Source organism: Orcinus orca, chromosome 4, assembly GCF_937001465.1.
Source record: "Orcinus orca chromosome 4, mOrcOrc1.1, whole genome shotgun sequence".
NCBI classification, from domain to species: domain Eukaryota; kingdom Metazoa; phylum Chordata; class Mammalia; order Artiodactyla; family Delphinidae; genus Orcinus; species Orcinus orca.
Genome location: NC_064562.1, coordinates 24,196,189 through 24,216,736, shown reverse-complemented (window position 1 = coordinate 24,216,736; position 20,548 = coordinate 24,196,189). Strand labels below are relative to the sequence as shown.

At 37.8% G+C, this 20,548-nt stretch overlaps 1 protein-coding gene across 3 annotated transcripts in view; it reads left to right on the top strand.

Moving 5' to 3' along the window:
• INPP4B (inositol polyphosphate-4-phosphatase type II B) overlaps positions 1-20,330 on the top strand; it is a 725,833-nt gene extending 705,503 nt beyond the window's left edge. The window contains exon 25 of one of the 3 annotated variants that reach the window (XM_004263595.3): positions 14,747-20,330. In XM_004263595.3, coding sequence (XP_004263643.1) covers positions 14,747-14,879 — 133 coding nt within the window. In that variant the 3' untranslated portion in view covers positions 14,880-20,330. Of the gene's footprint in view, positions 1-13,314; positions 14,718-14,746 lie in introns of those variants that run through there. The other 2 variants (XM_049709522.1, XM_033402505.2) reach the window with 2 other exon arrangements.
• The last annotated feature ends 218 nt before the right edge of the window (positions 20,331-20,548 follow it).

Below are 20,548 nucleotides of genomic sequence, written 5' to 3'. Positions count from 1 at the left end.
TTAATGAATCTTTCAAATTGTCATTTATTAATTTGACCATAAAATTAATTCCTGCCTATTGATATATTCACCTTTCTGGAAAGAAATATATTTAATGTTCACCACATAACCACAAAACTCATCTTTTAGCTAAGTGCAACACTGTACTAAGTCTTGAGTATCAATCATAGCTTATATAGCTGGTTTTACTGCTTGTATTGCTTTAGTTTATGGTTTTCCTTCAGAACCTGTCATACATAATATACACTTCTTGATATGGTCTCAACTGCTGCTGTTGCTTTTTAATCCCATATTTTCTCCCTAGCCCATTGTCATTTGACTCCCATCCATCAGGCCACTTAAACTGTTCAGTTGAACATCACTGATAACTACTTCCTTGTCAAAGCCAGAGATGTAAATAACAATCATATTCGTATTAGATCTATGTCTCAAACTTGAGTCATGTGTTGACCTCTTTAAGAAGAGAGAATTATTATGTACTTTCCTTTCTGACATAAACTAGTTTTAGTATGTTCCTAACATATAGCCAAACATAAAACCAGGTATGAACTCCTCATGCCTTTAGCACGTATACAACTATAAAGCCAAAACAAATATACAAATCACACAGAACAAAACCAACAAAATTTGAGTTAGCATAATTCCTTTCCTGTGACATGATACTGTTTTGCTGACGTTAAACTGCATGTGAAAGCAGTTCAGTTTGCCTATATTTTCCGTGCTATATGATACAATTCTCCCATCACTTATTTTTTTAAATGAGTATAAAAACTTTGGGTAGCGTGTGCCGTTATTTCAACTTGCTGCCCCTTAGACCCAAAGCATCGTGAGTGCACTAGGCAATCCTGCATTGTTCTCTCACTGCCCATGATGATGGCATGTAGAAGTTGAGACCAATATAATCATAAACAGTGATGTAAGGCTTAATTACTTGTTTGTCGACTGAAATTCTTCCATTTCTTCCCTTCAACATGCCTTTGGCTTTGACAGGTTCTCTCTGCCACCCTGGTCTTTTCTTATTTGCCTCACACCTTGATTATTTCAATATGCTCTTTCTTGGTTTTTCTGCTTCCAATCTCTCTACTTCAATCTACCCTGCATAGTATTTTCAAACTAATTGTTCTAAAACCCAAGTATAGCGTGTAGAAACATATAATCTTGTAGTGTCATTTCATGTCCGTATCCCTTTGTTGAACCATGCCCTGTTTCTCTGCCTCATCTTTTCACCATGTTTTTACATAAATACATGCCCCTACACTCTCATTCAGCAAACATGTAACAAACATAACAAACGCCACAAATCCTTGCCTCTATCTTTTTTCTTTTTTTTCTTTGTTAATACCCAGAAGTCCTCTCTCCTTCCCTCCATCTCACTCAGGCGGCATACCCTAGGGCTATCCCAGGCACACTGGGATGTGTGGTCACCCTAAGCCCAAGCCCACACTGAGAACTCTTTAGATTCAAAACCTTTATTTCATTTTATATTGGAGTATAGTCGACTAGCAATGTTGTATTAGTTTCAGGTGTACAACAAAGTGATTCAGTTATACATATACATGTATCTATTCTTTTTCAAATTCTATATAATACAAAATAAAAAGTTTAAAAAGAGAAAAAGAAATCCCTTTTGAGCACATAGGTGTTTATGCTAATGAGATTTCTGAGACTGGAGCCCCTAAAGAGCATCAAGATGGGGTTGGTCATCAGAAAGACCAACAGAATAGAGGATTGGAAGGGGGGGGGCTGGAAATTAAGCTCTATAAAAACTCTTGAACAAAGAGATTTGATCAACTTCCAGATTGGCGAACACATCCAAATGCTGGGAAGGTGACACACCCCAGTTCCATGAGGGACAAAAACTCCTGTGCTGGGGACCCTCTGGACCTCACCCTATTACCTCTTCATCAGATTATCATCTTCAGTATCATATATTTCATTCATATTGTAGCATGTGAAATATCCTATATTATCATTTTATTATCCTTTATAATAAACTGGTAAAATTTTTTTAAAAACCTTTATTTCATGTATGGCAATACTACATGTTTTTCTCTAATAATTCTGGATATGTTGGGCTGCCCTGGGTAGACTGTAAGGCCATGTATACAGGTTCTATAATCTACATGGTTTCTGGCACAATGCAGAATGTAGAAAAGGAAAGTATATCACAGTTGTTAAGAGCACAGACTGAGGAGTCAGGAGGAGCCAGATTCACATTCTAGCTCTACCTCTATTACCAGTGTGAGTTTGGATATTCTACCTAGTGTCTCTAAGCTGTCCCATTTGCAAAATGAATCTTTGTACGTACCTCACAGAAGTGGTGTAAAGGTTAAAGGAGATCATTAGGGTTAAGTGATTGGCATTCGTGAAATAGCACTCAATAAGTGGTCACCTTTATTATTAACTTTCTATGAGCTTAGTTGATGTTTTATGAATGAGTGTTACAGGAACCCATCCATTAGTTTTCTTCCTTCCTGGAATTCTCAGTGGTTTGTGAGTTGGAACAGCAGCTGCCACAGTGACAGAAAGGCTAGTTTTATGCCATAATTATCTAGAAAAAGGAACCAAAGTACCACAGGGATTTCTGAGGAACAGTGAGATCACAGTGAGTCATATATGGACAGTCTCCAGCTCTGCTCCCTCCCAAGCCCAGGGGCATTTCCCCAAAACAAGGTGCCGGACACCTTGTCCTCACAGTGTATAAAGACTGAGGAATGAGAAAAGGGCTCCTTCCTCTCTGTTAGGGATGGGGCGTGAGAGGAGGTTCTGTTTCATTGTGTGAGGACTGAAGAATATCATGAATCTAATTGTTCTGCACACAATCCCAGCTCTGCACCCTGTGGACTACTTATGAGTTCTTGGTCCTCCTCTGGAGGCCTCTGCTTCCTCATCTGAAAAAGGAACGGGTTGGACAAGGTGATCTTTAAGGTTCCCTTCTAGCTCCAACGATCTGAGTTGAAGAAAAGCTTTAAGCAATTCAGAGGGAGCCTAAACAAGAGGAAAGTAGGAAAAAAGGCCCTTTTTTCTAAGCTCTGGGTCTCTGTGTCTTACTCAATTGAACAGAAGAGGGTCGATACAGAATATGATTTCTGACGGATGTGGAAAAAAGCACAAACCAAATGGATGGAAAAGGAAATTGTGGTGCCCTGAGAATTCTTTTGGTTCTCCTGGAATGAAACTACTGACATATTTTTTATTTTAATCAGAAATTTGACTCGAAGCCATTACTATGGTTGGCTCGGAGTGATATTTTGTACTCTCCCCGATAGCCATCTGTTTGGCAAACAGCACAGCCATTTCAAGAATTATTGCAGAAAATGGTTGCAAGTGACAGAAATAATGGCTCTGTTAGACTCAATTTGATTATCTGCATCAGTGTAGTTACAAAAGCAGACAGAGAAGGAAAGAAATGTATCTGAGATAAAATACTCTCTCCTGGGTCTTATGATTTATAATTGCTACCTCTGTCTATCACTCTTATAGGGAAGGTTCAAGATGCTGATTCACCCCACCTCCCCATCTATCACATATATAGCCTCTCATTCATTTGTATTTATTTTGCTTTACTCCAGACCTTTATTACTTTTTACCTGGACCACTGCAGTAGGCTCTTAATTGCTCTTTTCTCTAGTCCCTCACCTTCTAATCTATTTTACACATTCCTCCCGAAGAGTTTTTCCTGGAGTTCAACTTCAGTCATGTGACTCCCACTACGTAGAGAGTAATGTTCAATTTCTTTAGCCAGGAACTTTGGGGCCTCTGTCATTTCAGAATCCATCAACTTTTTCTATATCACTGCCCCTTCCTCTTTCTTTTTATTCTTAGATTGTGGACAGTTCAAACTATTCAAGGCACAAAGCTGGTACTCAAAAAATATTCCCTGGATAAATATCTAAATAAACAGTCCTGTTTGAGTTTTTAACTCAGCATTTTCCCAACTCATTTCATCACAAATATCTTAGGAAATATTATTCTCATGGCATTGTATTCTATATCCTTAGAGGGCCTTGAGAGGTTTAGGTCACAAGGGAAATTAATCAAGACCCGTGGCCAGTTGCTTATAACTTAGATTAGTACCAAACCAATTTTAAAAAGGAAAAGAAATACCCAGAATTGAACAGAAAAACAAGAGGAAGCATCCGTCTGTATCAGTAGAAGATAGCTGGATGTCTTTTTGTGTGTGTGTGTGGTACGCGGGCCTCTCACTGTTGTGGCCTCTCCCGTTGCAGAGCGCAGGCTCAGCGGCCATGGCTCACGGGCCCAGCCGCTCCGCGGCATGTGGGATCTTCCTGGACCGGGGCACGAACCCGTGTCCCCTGCATCGGCAGGCGGACTCTCAACCACTGCGCCACCAGGGAAGCCCCGAGAATTCTAAGTTTTTACCGACGACACAAACATTTGCCACATAGCCCCATAGCATTTTAAAACAATGTAGTTGAATTTCTTATCACAAAATATGTGTTTATTTTAGAAAATGTCTAAAATAGATAAGCTACAAAAATAGAAAGTATCCTAATTTTAATATTCCTGCTTTTGCTATTTCCTGCTGCCCCATTACAACCAAAGCAGAGTGTGGGTCATTCCCAAGTGCATCTGACATTCTTCTGTTTCCATGCCTTTCCATGTTATTTACATCCCCCCAACCCCATCCAGTTTCTAACTATTGAAATTCTATTCGGCCTTCATCATCCATCACAAAAGTTTATTTCTCTAAGATGCCTTCCCTGATCTTTGAATCCTTGCAGCAGATATTAGTGATAATATATGTAAAAAGCACTTTGAGTTACACCTTGGGGTTCTTCCTCCTTGGTGGATTTTATATTTTATAGTCTGTCATTGTGTAACAGTTGTGTAACTGTTGTTTTTAAGCCATGCACTTGTTGTATCCAAAAACTACACTCTAAGATTCTTGAATGCCTTTTATTCTCTTTCAGAACGATTTTCATAAGCCTTGACTTCCAGAAGTTGATAAAATAAATTGTAGCAATGTGCTATTTGCTTGGGATGGTGGGAATAAAGGGAGAGCTGGGGATAGAAATGGGAAAACGTTGAAAGTGGGGAGAAACAGAGAGACCCTATCCTCCTAGAGAAGACAATGACAATTCCAGGGGCAAAAACTCTAAACTGATTCTTTTGGCGTGTCCAGTTCCAAGATGGGGTGGAAATCAATGTGTAATAACGTTGATTCTGCGGTGGTGATGTTGATACTGGTCCATACTCAACTCCATCCATTTCAGATGCAACAAGGATAACCCAAAACAGGAGTTCACCACTGAAAAAGGTTGGCAGGATTTACCTCACTGACTGGAATCCATAGAAATGGCAGGGATGGGAGGGGATTGAAAAACCTGAGAAACCCAGGAGATGGTGGCGAAAGAAGATATAGCTGAACAACTTCTTTATGGTTCAGGAGCTTCGTCTCAGTGCTGAGCAGTTGAAACTATTTCCATCTCCTTGCAGATGGATAAGCACCACTGCTATTTTGACAAGCCTGGCTCCCTACGGGAGACGGAGATGCAGCTGGATTTCCATTCTGTAAAAGCTCTCTGGGAAGTGGTTTCAGGATACGACCAGAAGAGTGCATTCGTTGCTTTGCCATTTGTCTAAATGGGTACATCAGGATTTACTGAAACTTAATAGAGCAGCAAGAGTGGTGAAGGTAGGAAAACGGTTTCTGTTAGTACAAGCAAGATGACGGAGGGTCACAGGCAGGGCGCAGCGGTAGAGATGCTGCCAAGTGGTCCGATTGGTGGATGGCTGGCTGGATGGCTGGCTGGCTGTGGGGTGTAAAGAGGGCAGAAGAATCAGGGAGAACTGAGGTGCTTAACATGAAGGTCTGAGAATGGTGTCATTTTCTGTGATGCGAAAGAAAGGAGGAGCTGATGTGGAATGGTGGCAGAGGAGGTGGACTCAAGTTAGGATGTGACCTTGAAACTGGACTGAAAGTAAGACTTTTCCTCTGCCCCCTTAGGGTCTCTGGCTGGGCCTGAGAATTAAACTGCCCTAAGACAGAGTAATGGGAGAAAAGCATACACATTTTACATATACATGGCAATTCTCACCAGAAAATGAAGACCCAAAGAAGTGTCGAAACCTCAATACTTTTATACTAGGTTGAACAAAGAAAAGCAATTGTGGAAAAATAACTGAAATATATGGGGACACGGGGTGTGGTGCTAAAGGAAGATAAGAATTCTTTCATCTAGCTCTGCTGTATAGAATTCTCTCAGCATTGACTCCCCACATCTGGTGATAAGAATGTTTCTTTCCTGCTGGTAGAGAGAGGGCATCTTTCACGCGGGAATTTTATCTCCTGCTTTCAGGAAGAAAAGGGGAGGTCAGAGCACTCCTCCTGCACCTGCTGTTTTTTCAAGTGCCTTTAGCTCCAAATAATCCTCATGCCAATGTGGCATATTTGGGGGTGGCATATTCTGCCATGCTTCATTACCTTAAAATGTCTATTAGGCATCCAAGTGAAGATGCAATATATGTGTCTGTAATTCAGAGAAGAGGTGTACGGTAGAGAGAGAAATTTAAGATTCATCATCATACAGTGATAGTTAAGTCATGGGACTGGTTGACTTCTATACTGCCTTAGGGCAGTATATATAGTACATAGTATATATATAGTATATATAGTACAGGAAGGTAAAGTGTGCTGTCCTAAATCCCGGGAGCACTTCAGTATTAGAGAGAGCTAGAGGAGAAGGAGCTGGGACTGAGCAGCTGCACATCTCGTCAAGGTACTTCTTGTCCACACGGAAACTGAGATTTAACAAAAGGAGGGCTAGAGAGGGAACTTTTTTATTTACCTATTTACTTATACCTATTGTTGGGAATGTGGTAGGTGCAGGTGCCTTTACATTATCTCTCAATAATCCTATGGGGTAGATCTTAACATTCTCCCTTTAAAAGGGAAGATTGAAACTTAATCAAATAGATGTTGGGAAGCTGGGCTGATGTTTTTTCCTGTTACACGTTCCTAATGGGTATGTGTTGTTACTGACACCCGCTACTTTCCCGAGCTACTTTCATAATAACATGAGCATATATGGACTTTTATTTTTATTTGGGAGCTGAGGACAGCCCCGCCAGGAAATCTGGCTCTCAACGGATTTACCTCATTATTCTCTGCCTGGTACTTAGCAAGAATGGAATCAGAAGTCTTCTATTTCTGCTTGTTACTTGCCTCTTCACTGGGGTATAAAAGTTCTCCCCAATCCAGGAGAGTGCCAAACTAGAGCAGCAAGACAAGGGTTGTTTATATTTTTAAGTACTTTAGCCACAAACACAGTTACAGAATGTTTTAGTGACTAGTCTGGTTTCTTCTCTCTGACTGTTATTTTGAAGCCATTAAAACTAAGTCATCCTGTAGGAGCTCTTGTACAAAGAAAGGCGAATAACACTGCATGGGAAATAGAAAATGAGTCATAGGTATACATCCGCATCTAAGTACCTGTTTCTTTGTAGAAGCACCCTATTTACCTGTTTACGAACTAAGGTATATGGTTTGGTTTTGTTTACTTTTAAAATAATTTCCTTAAACAAACTTCATTCCACATTTCAGCTCCTGTCCAGCCAGGCTGGTGGAAAGTCAGTCTCTATTATTTTGAGCTTTTCCTCTTGCCACAGGTCTTATCTTGCACTGAAACTTCTGGAAGCCTTGTCGGTATCTGTCATCAGCTGCTGATGTGCCTATTTCCTATTCATTATGGTATCTTTAAGCCCCTTCATTTCCTTACATCCAAGCCAAGCTCAAGACAAGGGAACCTTTGGCAAGGTGGACCAGTGACTTAGGGAGAGCCTCCCTAGATGCACCGTGTGGCCCTCCATACTGCGCCACTCCCCCCCCCCCCCACCCACGCACAGACACAGAACAATGCACAGGGATTCACCCTCCGGGCACCAACTTTTGTCCCTTTGTCTTCCCCCCACTGTTTCCCTCTCTCTCTCTCTCTCTCTCTCTCTCTCTCTCTCCCCCTCCCCGTCTCCCTCTCTGTCCGTCCCTCCCTCCCTTTCCTTCTCCCTTTCCCGCTCTTTTCTCTTTCAACCCTCAAAGATCCTTTTGCCCCCTCAATGGACACCTCATATTCTCTGTCGTAAGATTAAAGAACAACAAATCTATTTAGTTCAGACAGCGCTTGCTTTCAGCATTGCTAGAATCCCTGAGGCACATGCTTTATGCTACAACCTAAAATATAAGAGAGGAAAACACAATTTAATACCTCAAAAATTATTTTACCACTGTCTTACATACATTTAAATATAGCAGTCACATCTCATTTAGCCTTCTTTTATCAAAACAAAATTAACCTTAAACACTTCCTCATAAGCATTTTTCTTTAGCCCTTTAATCATTCATGATATTTCTTTCTGGACCTCATCCAAGTATTCACCTTGTTAAAATTCAAAGATCAAAACTGGAATCAATTCTCTGAAAATGGTCTGATGGAAGCAATTATACTTCAAATTCATTCATTCTCTCTTTCTCTCTCTTTTTTTCCTTTTTAAAGTTTTTTATAAAACACTTTCATCAGTCTTGAGGTTTTTTTTTTGGGCATCTGCACTTTCTTTTCAAAGCAATGTTAAATATTATCTGAAAGTGTCACTACTTGGAGCCTTGCTTCTTCTGACAAGAAGATATTCCTATTTTCCAGGCACTTTGTAAAACTAAAAGAGCGAAATTGGAAGAAGAATGTAAAAAGTGATACTGGGGAGAATTAAACAATGAAATATGTCACTTTTCTTTTTTAAATTCTGAAAATAGATAAGAATGAGCGAGAACCACTGTCGAGATTAAATACAGTGTCAACATGCTTTGCCTTCTTTGATTTTTACCCTGTACCCTATTTCTTATTGAACTGTCACCTATTCTATTAGTAGAAAAAATATGCATCTCTAGAGTCAGTTATGTTTTAACAGAATCAAAGAATCACAGGAAGGTAGAGACGAAAGTAATTTTAGAAGTTGCTTAATCTAATCTAGCAACTAGCAAGAAATCACACCTGCCAGTTTCTGAGAGGTAGCGAGAAATCTGTGCTCAAAGGATCACAACCATAAAGTAGAAGGCATGTGGTTTTTCCATTTGACAGACGAAGATAAAAATTCCCTGTCCGCTACTTGCACAGGTTTTATAATCCTTTTTTCACCTGTGGAGATAATAATTCTAACCAGTTTGACTGTTTGTAAGGAATGAATAGATAATATCTATAAAGCAGCTATCACATGATTGGATATGATACATGAGAGATCTCTTTCTTTATTTCAAACACTTCCATTGATTTGCAAGTTGCCCAGACTTTAAACTACTGAATCTTTGACTATCTGAAATCAACAACCACTTAACTATAAATGTTCCTGTTCTCTAAACCAATGGAATTCTTCTCATTCCCGTAGCCTTCAGTCTTTTCTGATTTGCCAGGTTCCCAAGCCCACTGTCATCTTCCTGGTGACCATGCTCTGGTATCCTCTAGTTCACAGTAGCCCTCCCCTTAGACTGTCATGTCCAGAAGTGCATGCAGTGCCCTATGGGGAGGACTCCTTCCTCTGAGTGCAATTTTCCTAATACTGCTCTTTCTTTTGTAGCAAACTTGTCTATGATTACTGGAAGCACTCTATGACCTGGACATTACAAGCAGTGACATAGTCTTATGTCTTCTAAGTAATTTCTTAATTTAGGGGCTTTTCCTGTGGTTGACCTAATGTATTTTGAATTAGATCCTGAAATTCAGTTAAAATGAAGACATCATTTTAAATGTTGCTGGTGATTCAGTAGCCACCGAGGCTAATCTTGATTCTAAGCCAGTGGAAATTATCCCAACCTTGATATTCTTTTATTAAAACTTCCCCTCTGTTTAAACAGCTGCACCGTTTTTTCCAAAAGTCCTGCAAATATACTTTCAATATTCTAATTATAAATTAAATTTTTGGAAAGTTTTGGTAGGTAATTTGGCATCTAAGAGTATTTTGAGTCATTAAATTTCACACTGGACCTTGATCTAAACTGAAAACAAAAACTTCTTCTCTTATTTTTTATCATTTAAGCAAACTGTGAACCAGGCAAACTACATATTCAGGATCCTTTTTTGCAACTTGCTGTCGTAGAAGCCCAGGCAAGGCCTTTAAATTTGTTTTCTCATCTATGAAATGTGTAATTCAACTTGAAGACTTTTTAAAGTCACTCTACATCTGAAGAATCTCTGATTTTATGATGTAGGTACCACTCTCAAAGCTCTTCTTGATGAAGACCTACATTATATTCATTTTCACACAGATCTGCCAGTTTAAAATCTGACACAATCCAACATTCTAGAGCCTGAAACATGATGCTCTCTTAAGATCGATTTATCAGATGAACGTAGACTCAAATAAAGTTCTGTAAGATACTGGCTCTAAAATCTTGGCTCAGCATTTCAAGATGGTATGCCTATAGCTCCGAACTTGGATGTAATGAAACGTGAAACAGTCTCATTTTAGCATGGAAGGAAATCAGCTTTCTCGTCAGAAGGAAAGATTTTTCAATTCAGTTTTAACTGGTAATTTTCCTTTGAGCGAGCTTGAAGAGCTGTAGTGGTTAAAGGAATAAACTCTCAAATAACGACACTATTCATGAATAATTACCCAGCAGGGGGAGATAGGAGGATTCTAACTTTTATCTTTAGCGGTCTGACTGATTTGAGAGGATACCTATAGTGGGGGACTTGTGATCTAGGATACAGCAGTAGTTGCCGACAGAAAAGAGGGGGAAATAAGCAAATATCATCAAGGCACGCACGTTGGGTTTTATTTAAGGAAATGTCTCCTTGTGTAGGCAGTGATGTGTTTAAGAGTGAGACATTTCCTTTTACTTGTTTCTATTTTAAGTGATTGCTTTGACAGGTCTTTGAAGGAAAAGAAAATCATTTTCTATCCTGCAGATTCAGTAACTGCCCTTAAATGTCAGATCATGTCACATTTTCAGTGGAGACAACATTGTGATTTGCTTCCATGGTGATCTACTAGTCAGTGATGGCTAAAACTAATGACCTTGGATTATCGGGGTACCGTGCAAGGCAGCCACTAATTAATTATTTGTCATAATCTCCCAGGGAGGAAATTACTAATGTTATTACTTAGTACATCCTTTGCATTTACACTAGCAGAGTGCTGAAAAATTCATTTGTGGCCCTGAAGTAATAACCATTTGTGCTGTTCTTAGCAGGAAGCAAGGAAGCAGCCCCAAGAGCACCTGTGTCCCCTCGGTGATATAGTCAGGGCCTCAAGCTCTATGTGCTGTGGCAGGCTTGTAGGCTACGTTGCTTTCAAATTTCAGCTGAATGATAGAATGACTATGTCAGAGGCATTTTTAATATATTATTCTAATCGCCAGAGATTGCAGTTAGTAAGCAACAAATTAATTCAATTATAAAACTGCCCCTCAAAAAAAAATCTTTTAATGTAGCACTTTTTACTTGGAAGGCATATTCAACAAGCAGACTTGGAAAATATTAAATGTGCTCTGGCAGTTGTAGGGCAAAAAAGCCATCTGGTATGAATGAGTCCCCTGTATTTGGAGTAAGGACGGTTACAAGATCCTTTCAACTTACTGGTCGGTCAGTTGTCTGTTCCTCAGCCAGAGCCTGTCTACAGGTGGTCCCACTGGGAAAGAAAGAGTATTTCTATACTATTACTGATAGATTGTGGTTAATATTTAACCTAAATTTGTAATCAGAATTTAATATTTATATTATGATAGATAGATAGATAGATAAATGATATAGGAGACTCTGTACTTCTCTCTTAACAAGGAAAGGAACGAAGGTTTTAACAAGCTTAAGATTTGCTACAGATAACCTTCATCTTAATAATGGACAGGAGGGAGCGTTAGTGAAGATGATATTAGAGAAATAATATTGGACAAGGAAGCTTTTCTTAGTCACATTCAAAGGTATCCATACTTTAAAATCTACTGCATGTTTCCTACCTAGTGAGCAGTAGAAAGTTAAACAAGTAACCAAGTACAACTGACAATAAGAATTATGCAGCCCTCCCTTTCACTCAATAAACCACTCATTTTCCAGATAATATTCTATTTCACTTTGACACTGGCGCCATAGTCCTTAGGTCTTAACCGGACAACAAGGAAGCACCAGAGCCCAGCCCAGCGTGATTGATTTGGTGTTTTAAACTGAGATCGCTGTTTGAAGTAATTACCACTGCTGTTTGTCCACATGTGGCCACTGGATGTGGTCGACACCAGGTCAAAAACATCTCTGTGTAGGAGGTTTTCAGAAGCTGCAACTGGTTGAAAGGGGGTCACGGATGCTAAGGGGCTTGTGTAGAAGGTACCTTTGCATATACAGCCCTGTTCATAGACCAAGCAACAGCTGGCTTTCTGCCTCAAAACCTGGAGGAGCTGACAGAGATCAAAAACTCCTTGACAACTGAGAGTGACTGAAATTCTGAATACTCTGAATACTGATGAACTATACCGTAGAAAAGCATTTGTATTTTCAACTTACATCAGTATGGCGGATTTCAGATGTGCCGTAATTGGAACTCCTTCTAAGCCCAATTACAAATGCTTATTTTTCACTTTTACAGAAAACACACAACCTGGAAATTTAGAATCTTTTATTTTTCAACATGTACTCTGTAAATATGGATCTCTTTTCAGTTCTGGAGAGTCCATAGGAGATAGATTTGGCTTCATTTTAGGAAGATGAGCAGAACAACATAATTTATGAGCTGAACCGATGAAAGGGTGCTGAGTCGGGTTTGGTTCAACTAGTCTTATGGCTGGCAAGGATGACATGTCAGATATTTCATTCATTTTAAATACCAAGCCATTTCCATTAATCATTTTTATAACTTTAAATACATTATATAGGTACAGTAACAATAGACAGTGTGTTTAAATGTGCCAGACATGTCCATTTCCTTCACTACATACTGTGTTTCTCATTTCATTTTCCAAAGATGTACTTACCAGATTATTTTTATGGGCTGATCCGTATTTTAGTTTTATTCATGTAGCCTTGTCTATGGGCCCCGTTATGCTTCTCTGACTCTTCCTTGTGCATATACATATTCAACCCATGTGAATATCATCATAGCATTTCTCTCTTCCTTTTTGCACAAAAGCCCAGTTGGAAAAAATACGCGGGATGCATTTGGGGCTATTTAGCATAAAAACTTCATCTGAAACTGCTGTATTATATAGGATAATGTGTTGTATTTCAGGATATTTAAGGTTGAGTTTCTTTACTGTGTGAACGCTATACTATTTTCTTTTCTCCCCTAACTCCCCACCCCCCCCCACCCCCCGTTTAACAGCAGACAAACCCAGGGAGCACTGAATGAATCTGATGATCCTGAAACAGGCTGTCTAACTGATAACAAGGCAACTTCTCGACACTTCTATCCGGTCGCCTTGCTGCTTGTCAGCTCACACCTGCTAGTTGTGTGGCTTATTTTAAGTCTTGCGTTACTATTAGCCAAATACCAATAAGTTTTATGTTGTACTCCTTTCTTTTCTACAACTGACAATGGACTTTAAATTATGGGGACAATGCTGTAATTTCTACATTTTCAGAGTCACAGAATTTAAAAAAAAAACAACAAATGTTTGAATTGTAAGTGTTTTATGTGTTTTTCCTAAAATCTAAAAAAAGAAAAAGAAGTACTATGCATTAAGTGAATTATTTTGCTCTTTTGTTCATGGAGAAGTGTTTCCCTCTGTTAACTAGCTCAAGAAGAAATTTTAAATTCCTGTCTTTGGCATAAGACAAAGAACAGAATCCTGAAAGCTTGACGTTCTGCCTCTTCTCTTCCTCTTCCCATTAAATTTATTTAAAGAAATTAAGACTGAATTTGCACAAACCCTGAGACCCTGAGACAAGTCCTAGAGATGTGGGAGGTTCCAGACTTGGTTTCCACTGTGCCGATCTCATTGTCGCCATCAGCTGATAGAATCTTCTGTTTGATATCTCAACCTGTTAGTTCTGTGATTTCTTTCCTGCAATTAACCCTTTTCTGTCAAGTAACTTTCTGGAGAGAATGCCTATTTATGTTTTGTAATTAAAGGAACCCGTTTGTAACCATGGTTTGGGTTGATTTGGCTCTCAGAGTACTTTTCTATTCTTTTTAACAAAGTCTTGTTTGTGTCTCGATGCCCCATTTTCAGCACCTGTGACTTTTGTACTGTCTGTACACAAGCACTCCTCTTGATAAAGCTGAGACTTGGACCAGGCTGTCTGGAAAGCCATTTTCCTCTTCGTTGCACAGCTAAAATAATGCAGTCAAATAGAGATGAAACTTTCCTTTAAAAATCTATATGGCCAGACTTAATAAATTAAATGCCTTATTCCTAGAACCTACATCCTTAGGGCTATGTGTAGATGTTCATGTGTTTTAAAGAGACTGAGAAATTCATTTGTGGAAAAGTTATAAAAAGGCAGATATATTTATGAAACGAAAATGAAGCTGTATTGTGGAACAAATTATATTTAAAGAGTTTATTAAACCTTAAATATATGTTAAGAGCAAAGGGACTCTACTCATCTTTTTTCTGAGGGCAATAATGGTATTGGGCCTGGCCTAGGATTTAATTTTGTAAGATGTATCATCATTTGTGAAAAAAAAAAAAATGTAGAGTTGAATCTTTGTTATTTTTACTTGGACTGTTGCTGCAACTCTGCATTGGACAAATAAAGCATATTTATTTATTCTGTGTTTCATGAAGTTGTCCTTTTTCCCCTTTCACCAGAGAAGGCTGCCGCATAGAAAATGTACTGAAGAATATCAAATGCAGGAAGTATGCTTTCAACATGCTACAGCTGATGGCTTTCCCCAAGTACTACAGACCTCCAGAGGGGACTTATGGAAAAGCTGACACCTAAGTTTACCAACATGTAAATAAACAGGAACACAAATACGCTTCCGCTGGATAATCTCTACCTTTTTTACGTTTTCATTGTCATGAATTTGTGGAGGGAGGTGATCAGGGATATTTGCCCAAATCTAGGAATTACTTGAATTAGTTATCAGCATATGACTCTGAAAGAAATCCATTAAACAAACCTTAAATCATATCGCGTTTCTAGGTCTAAGCTTGTATTGATTCTCGCTGGTTGAGATCAGCTCAGAAAGTGTACATTTCATTCATGGCGTATTTTAATGAAAGACATTCTGAGAAAAGCTAGGTCGCTACAGGGGACCTGGGGGTGATTCAGAGAGTGGCCTTCTCCACTCCAAAGCTATGATAGAGTGTAAAGGGAAGAGAGACTTTGAGATATTATTTCATAGCCTTTCTCACAAATAACCTGAGAGCCCATTTTTGGGCTTTAAAAAATATTTTTCTAGTTACTTGAGACTAGGGAGAGTTAACTCATGATTTTGACTACAGAAGCAGTTTATGTGTGCTTGTAAGGACTTGTGTCATCCAGTGGAGGTGTGACAGGTCCTCCTAAACACGTAGATGGACAGTGTTAGTAAAGCAGTAAAAATACTTTTCAAAAGCATAGTATCTTCTCAAAACTCTGACTTAGGTTCGATGGCCCCATGAGCCTGAACTTTATGTAGTCAAGTTCATGAAAAACTGTAAAATATCTTTGAGGTGTTTTCTAGCAGTCATCTTGGTATAGAATGTAGATGGTGTATGTATGCATTGTCTAGCATAGATTAGTATACGTGAATAAACCTTTTAAAACATAGGCCACCATAACTAATGATAAACCAAAACAATTATTTCTCTTAAATGGAATTTCAAATTTGCCCTTACTTAGTAAAATAACACTGAAAGTTTTCCAAAACTCCAAATCAGAAGTTGCCTTAGAGATCATCATGTATAACACCATTATAAATGGCTAAATTAAAGCACAAGGAAGATATACCCCCAGTTACCCAGCTAGATAATTTTAGAACCCTGGTTACAATCGCTTCTTACCTTCTTAGCTTGTGGCTTGTCTGTTCTCTAAATTGCCGCGCTAAATATATACATGCAGATTTGGGAAGAATGCTAGTTAGTTAAATAGAAATTGGCATTTACTGCTGGAATTGAAGCTTGGAGTATAAGGGTCTGAACAAATGAGATTTTTTTCCTCCAAATTTTAAGAATCTATTCTTTTTCCTTTCTTATCAGAGGAGCATGCCATCCAGAGCATAAATCTCCCTTGGAAACGCCAGAGGCCTGTTCCACTGACACTTCTTAGCTGTTACCACATGTGGATGGTCTTAGGGGCTTTCCATAGCTGATGTAATAGCTCCTCCACGAAGATGCCTGTTGAAATGAGAATTCCAAACATATCTCTAGGCTCATATTAGGTTTTTCAAATTACTGCGTTTTAGATAACGCTTTGGGGCTTTTAATGCCAGTATTATTAATCTATTATTTTAGTTAAGGACTTGTGGGCATTATACTTGAGGCAGGTGTCAAAACTATTTACAGCCTTTTTCATAAGAAGATGCTGTGTACCGTGGATCTATTCATGGACAGGTTATCTTGGTGTTCTCCTTTATGCCTCGTTCTTCATTTCACTGAGTAAACATAATCTTTGAATTGTTCAATTTCATTTGAAAATGGTAGCATTTGTGATTATTTTCATTATCCCACTGGATTTAAGGTACAGAGGTTGGGATGACAGAGGTTTCCCTGAATAACTGTGAAGCCTCATTCAGTATATCAAATGGTAGTCTGAGTTCCAAGATAACTTAGGTGATTAATCATCTTGTAAATATTCTTATAAACAATAGCTTTTTGTTTGTATTTTTAAGAATGAAACCTCTTGACTCAAATATGGAAAAAAATATTAACTACAAAGCCAACAGTAGAGTTTTGGGAAGACATTTCAAAGACCTTTTGCTTCTTTATTAAGTACTCATATAAAAATTCTAAAAGAGTAGAGCTGACTGTAATACAAATGCATGTAAGTTCTCATTTATTATTAGCATAATCATCTGCATTTCCCTACTGGAAGCTTATATTTGTGCACACTTCTAAAAGTGGATTTCATCCAGAAAATTTTTGTTTCTTATTGACAACAATGTTGCTCCTTTCCTGAGAGGTATTCCAAGTATCCTTGGAAAACTACTTCATTATTTCTTAAATTATGAACGCTTTCTAAATCAAAGGAAAAATATGAAACAAAAAGTTTTAAAATCTCTTTTGTACAAACACAGGCTCAGTCATGCTTTTCTATCTTCATTTTCGTTTAAAAGATGCACCAATCGTTCTATTTTAAAGGATCACGTTGAGTCAGAAACTGAACCAAGAAAGTAACATTTCCAAACAAGACAATTTTTTTGGTTCAAAAACATGTTTGCCCTCTGATATCCTTAAATGTAGATAAAAATTCTGTATTTGCTATTTACAAAGTCCTATAGAAAACATATTTAAAAACAAGGGAATGTGGAATCCTAATTATGTTTGGCCCAGTGACCAAAGATCCAGAGCCTGAAAATGTCCTACAAAACAGCTGAACATTAAAGTTTGAAATATTTTATTGAATCAGACCCACATTTTAGATGCACCCATTCGTTTATTTCTTGTGTGGTTGTTTCTTTCTTGTAAATATTGCCTTGGGTTTTGTCTACACTCTGCCCAAACAATCCTTTGATGTAAATAGTTTGGTCAATCCAATAACCCAGTGAGTCAGAGCAACCATCTGATCCTGCTTACAAATGGTACTGAAATGACCAACTGCCCAGTTAGAGCAGGAGCCCAGGTAACTAACCTCTAGTCCTTACTTTATAAGACTAACACCTCTTCTTCTGAGGAACTGTGAAGTCTTAAAAGCTAGCATCTGGATGAAGGATACTTCCCTTTTTCTTTCTCTCAGCTAAGTATAGTATTTTGCACAGAATAAGATGGTGGAAAAGAAAAAGATTTGTGTAGAGCCATGCTTTTCTTCCCAAGCAAATCAAACCCCCTCCTATGTCAAGTTAGATACATGCCAAGAGGAGGATAACAGTGGTGTGCTGGAAAGTGGCTCATGCTGACTTATGATAGCTATCACTAAATTCTGTAAGCCAGTTGTGAAAACACAGCCATCATTAAATATTAAACTATAAAATACAGTTGAATAGATTTTATTAAAAACAAAGGTCATAATCAAAACTTACCGATTCCTAATTGTTTTAGTACATTTTACTATTGACCTCTGCCCTTGAGGTTGTTTATGTCAATTGTATCTGTCCAGTGGAAACACAATATTATAATGTGCTAACTGTGCCTCTCTCTCTTCCTGACCCCACATTCAGTAACATCACATCCCTAGCTTGAAATTGACCACAGTGGGAGTTACACCACAGAAACTTCCAAATGCTACCAACCCATACTTTTAACTCCTGGAAAGCCAGTCGTCAAACAATTACCAGCACGTAACTGAATGCCGCCGTCACTTTTTCTCCAGAAAATAACCAATAATGGGAAGCAGTATTAAATTACTAGAATGATATAAAATGCAATCACTCATCTTCAGATGGCTACAATTTTGATTTGGTTTTTACCCTCTTTAAAGACTCCTATTAGACTATAAGTAATATTTGATGTTTATATTTTATTCATAATTAAATCATTTAATCCTAACGATGTGTTTTAAAAACGTCTCTCTCTATGGTGTTCTGCAAGAGAAACCTCAGCAATGCAGCTTTAGTGTACGTAATAACAACTTCAGGCTAAATTCAGGGAAATGGTAGCCTAATTAGTGTATCACTAAAAATGTGCTTCAGTATCAATTTTTAAGTTTATCAGTTTAGCATTAGCTAAAAGAAGAAAAACGGTAACATATTACCATGCCCAGATTCTAATAAATATAGCTCAATTGAAAGCCCAACTGTTAGATTAAACAAGTGAAACTCTGGCAGCATACTAAATCACACAGATGTTTTAGGTGTTCGATTTCCGAACAGGATGGTCTATCCATGGTTTAGTTCAATATACAGGACACCTTTTGTAATCTTTTGAGAAATAAATTAACTCTTATCACCATTTAAGAAACTGGTCTGAGAAAAAACTGATCAGCGGTTGCAGAGGGAAGCAAACATATTGAACACAAGGCATCCCAAATAGCTGGAGGCTTCACAAATTATGTGCTGCTGAAGAGAATGATTTGCTGAGCGTTGTATAGTGGATTGACAATTTCAGGTGAATTCACAGATTCACATTCATTTAGCCCAGCTGTAATCAGCAAGAGCTATGCCCTTTCCCCCCCATATTTATGTTTCATTGCTTTATAAACAAAGTACTGATGTATTAGAGCTTTTGTTTCTTTGGAAGATTTAAGTTAGAACTTTTCCAAACAGATGCTATCTCTAGCAAAGACTGTCTTTAAGAACAGAAAAATACAGTTAATGTTTTAGATAAAACATGGCAGGCCAATTAGGTATAAAGGTAAGGTATGGAAATTTGGATTTTTCCTTCCTGAGTCATAGTGTACATTAATCACTCTTTTAATTTTATTTCTAAGCAAGTAAGGGGAATCTAAAACATTTCTGATGTCAAAGAAATCATATCAAGCTATTAGTAACAAGGAGGTAGGAAAAAATTGTAAAGTCATATTAACTTTAAAAATGTACATGCCATCAACTCTCCTGAGTTTGAACTTTTATAGATTGCATGAATATTTAGAATTTTAAATTTGAAAAGGAAAACAAGACTCACAGTTAAGTATAGTACCCAGAGAGATGGAACATTAAAGGAGAGAAGACCTAATACAAGTGATGTTGCTTGATAAACCATTCTTTTAAGATGTTGCACTTGCACACACGGTATGAATACATTCACAATCTTCCTAAAATCATCAAAATTACTCCAAGGCCATAAAAGGTCACAACTCAGCAGTACATCTTTAATGATGACTTGGTGCGGTTTTATTGACTAGCAGGCAATATTGACTCAAATATTGGCAAAATTGCTCATTATCTATATAGTGCTTCTGATGCTTTTATATCGCTATCAATATTAAAAACCATTTCATGTCAAAGGGCTTTCAAACTTTTAAAAGGCAGGCTCCAAGTGTTTGTAAATGTATAGACACTCCCATTTTATGGCACATGTGCAATCCTTTGTACACATATACTCATATGAAGATTTTATTATTTTATTTAACCTAATATCTGATTTTCAGATTCTTGCGGTACTTATCTGAAACATTGGCATTTGCTTTAATGTTAAATGTATATTCTAGATCAACCAATAATGTATAGTCCCAGGAAATGAGGCACAAATAGGTTAGATCATTTTATATTGGTATTTGAAGAAATATCATTTTGTTTTATTGTTCTGTGTAAACCATATTCATTGTACACTGTGTGTATATTTTTGTTTAAATAAATGTGATTTTTATTTTTTATGTTTCTGTCTTTTTCATTTCAAATGTCAAATTATACATTTTTGTCATTTTTGTCAATGTAGCAATATCTAAAAATTCATTAAAATAACAGTAGGATAGCCTACACAATATCTCAAAGAGAATAGACTAATTTTCCGATGAACTACAATTACAGTGCAAATTTTACATTGTTGGTAGATCAGTCTCATATAGCAGAATGCATCTTTCAGGGTTGCTAT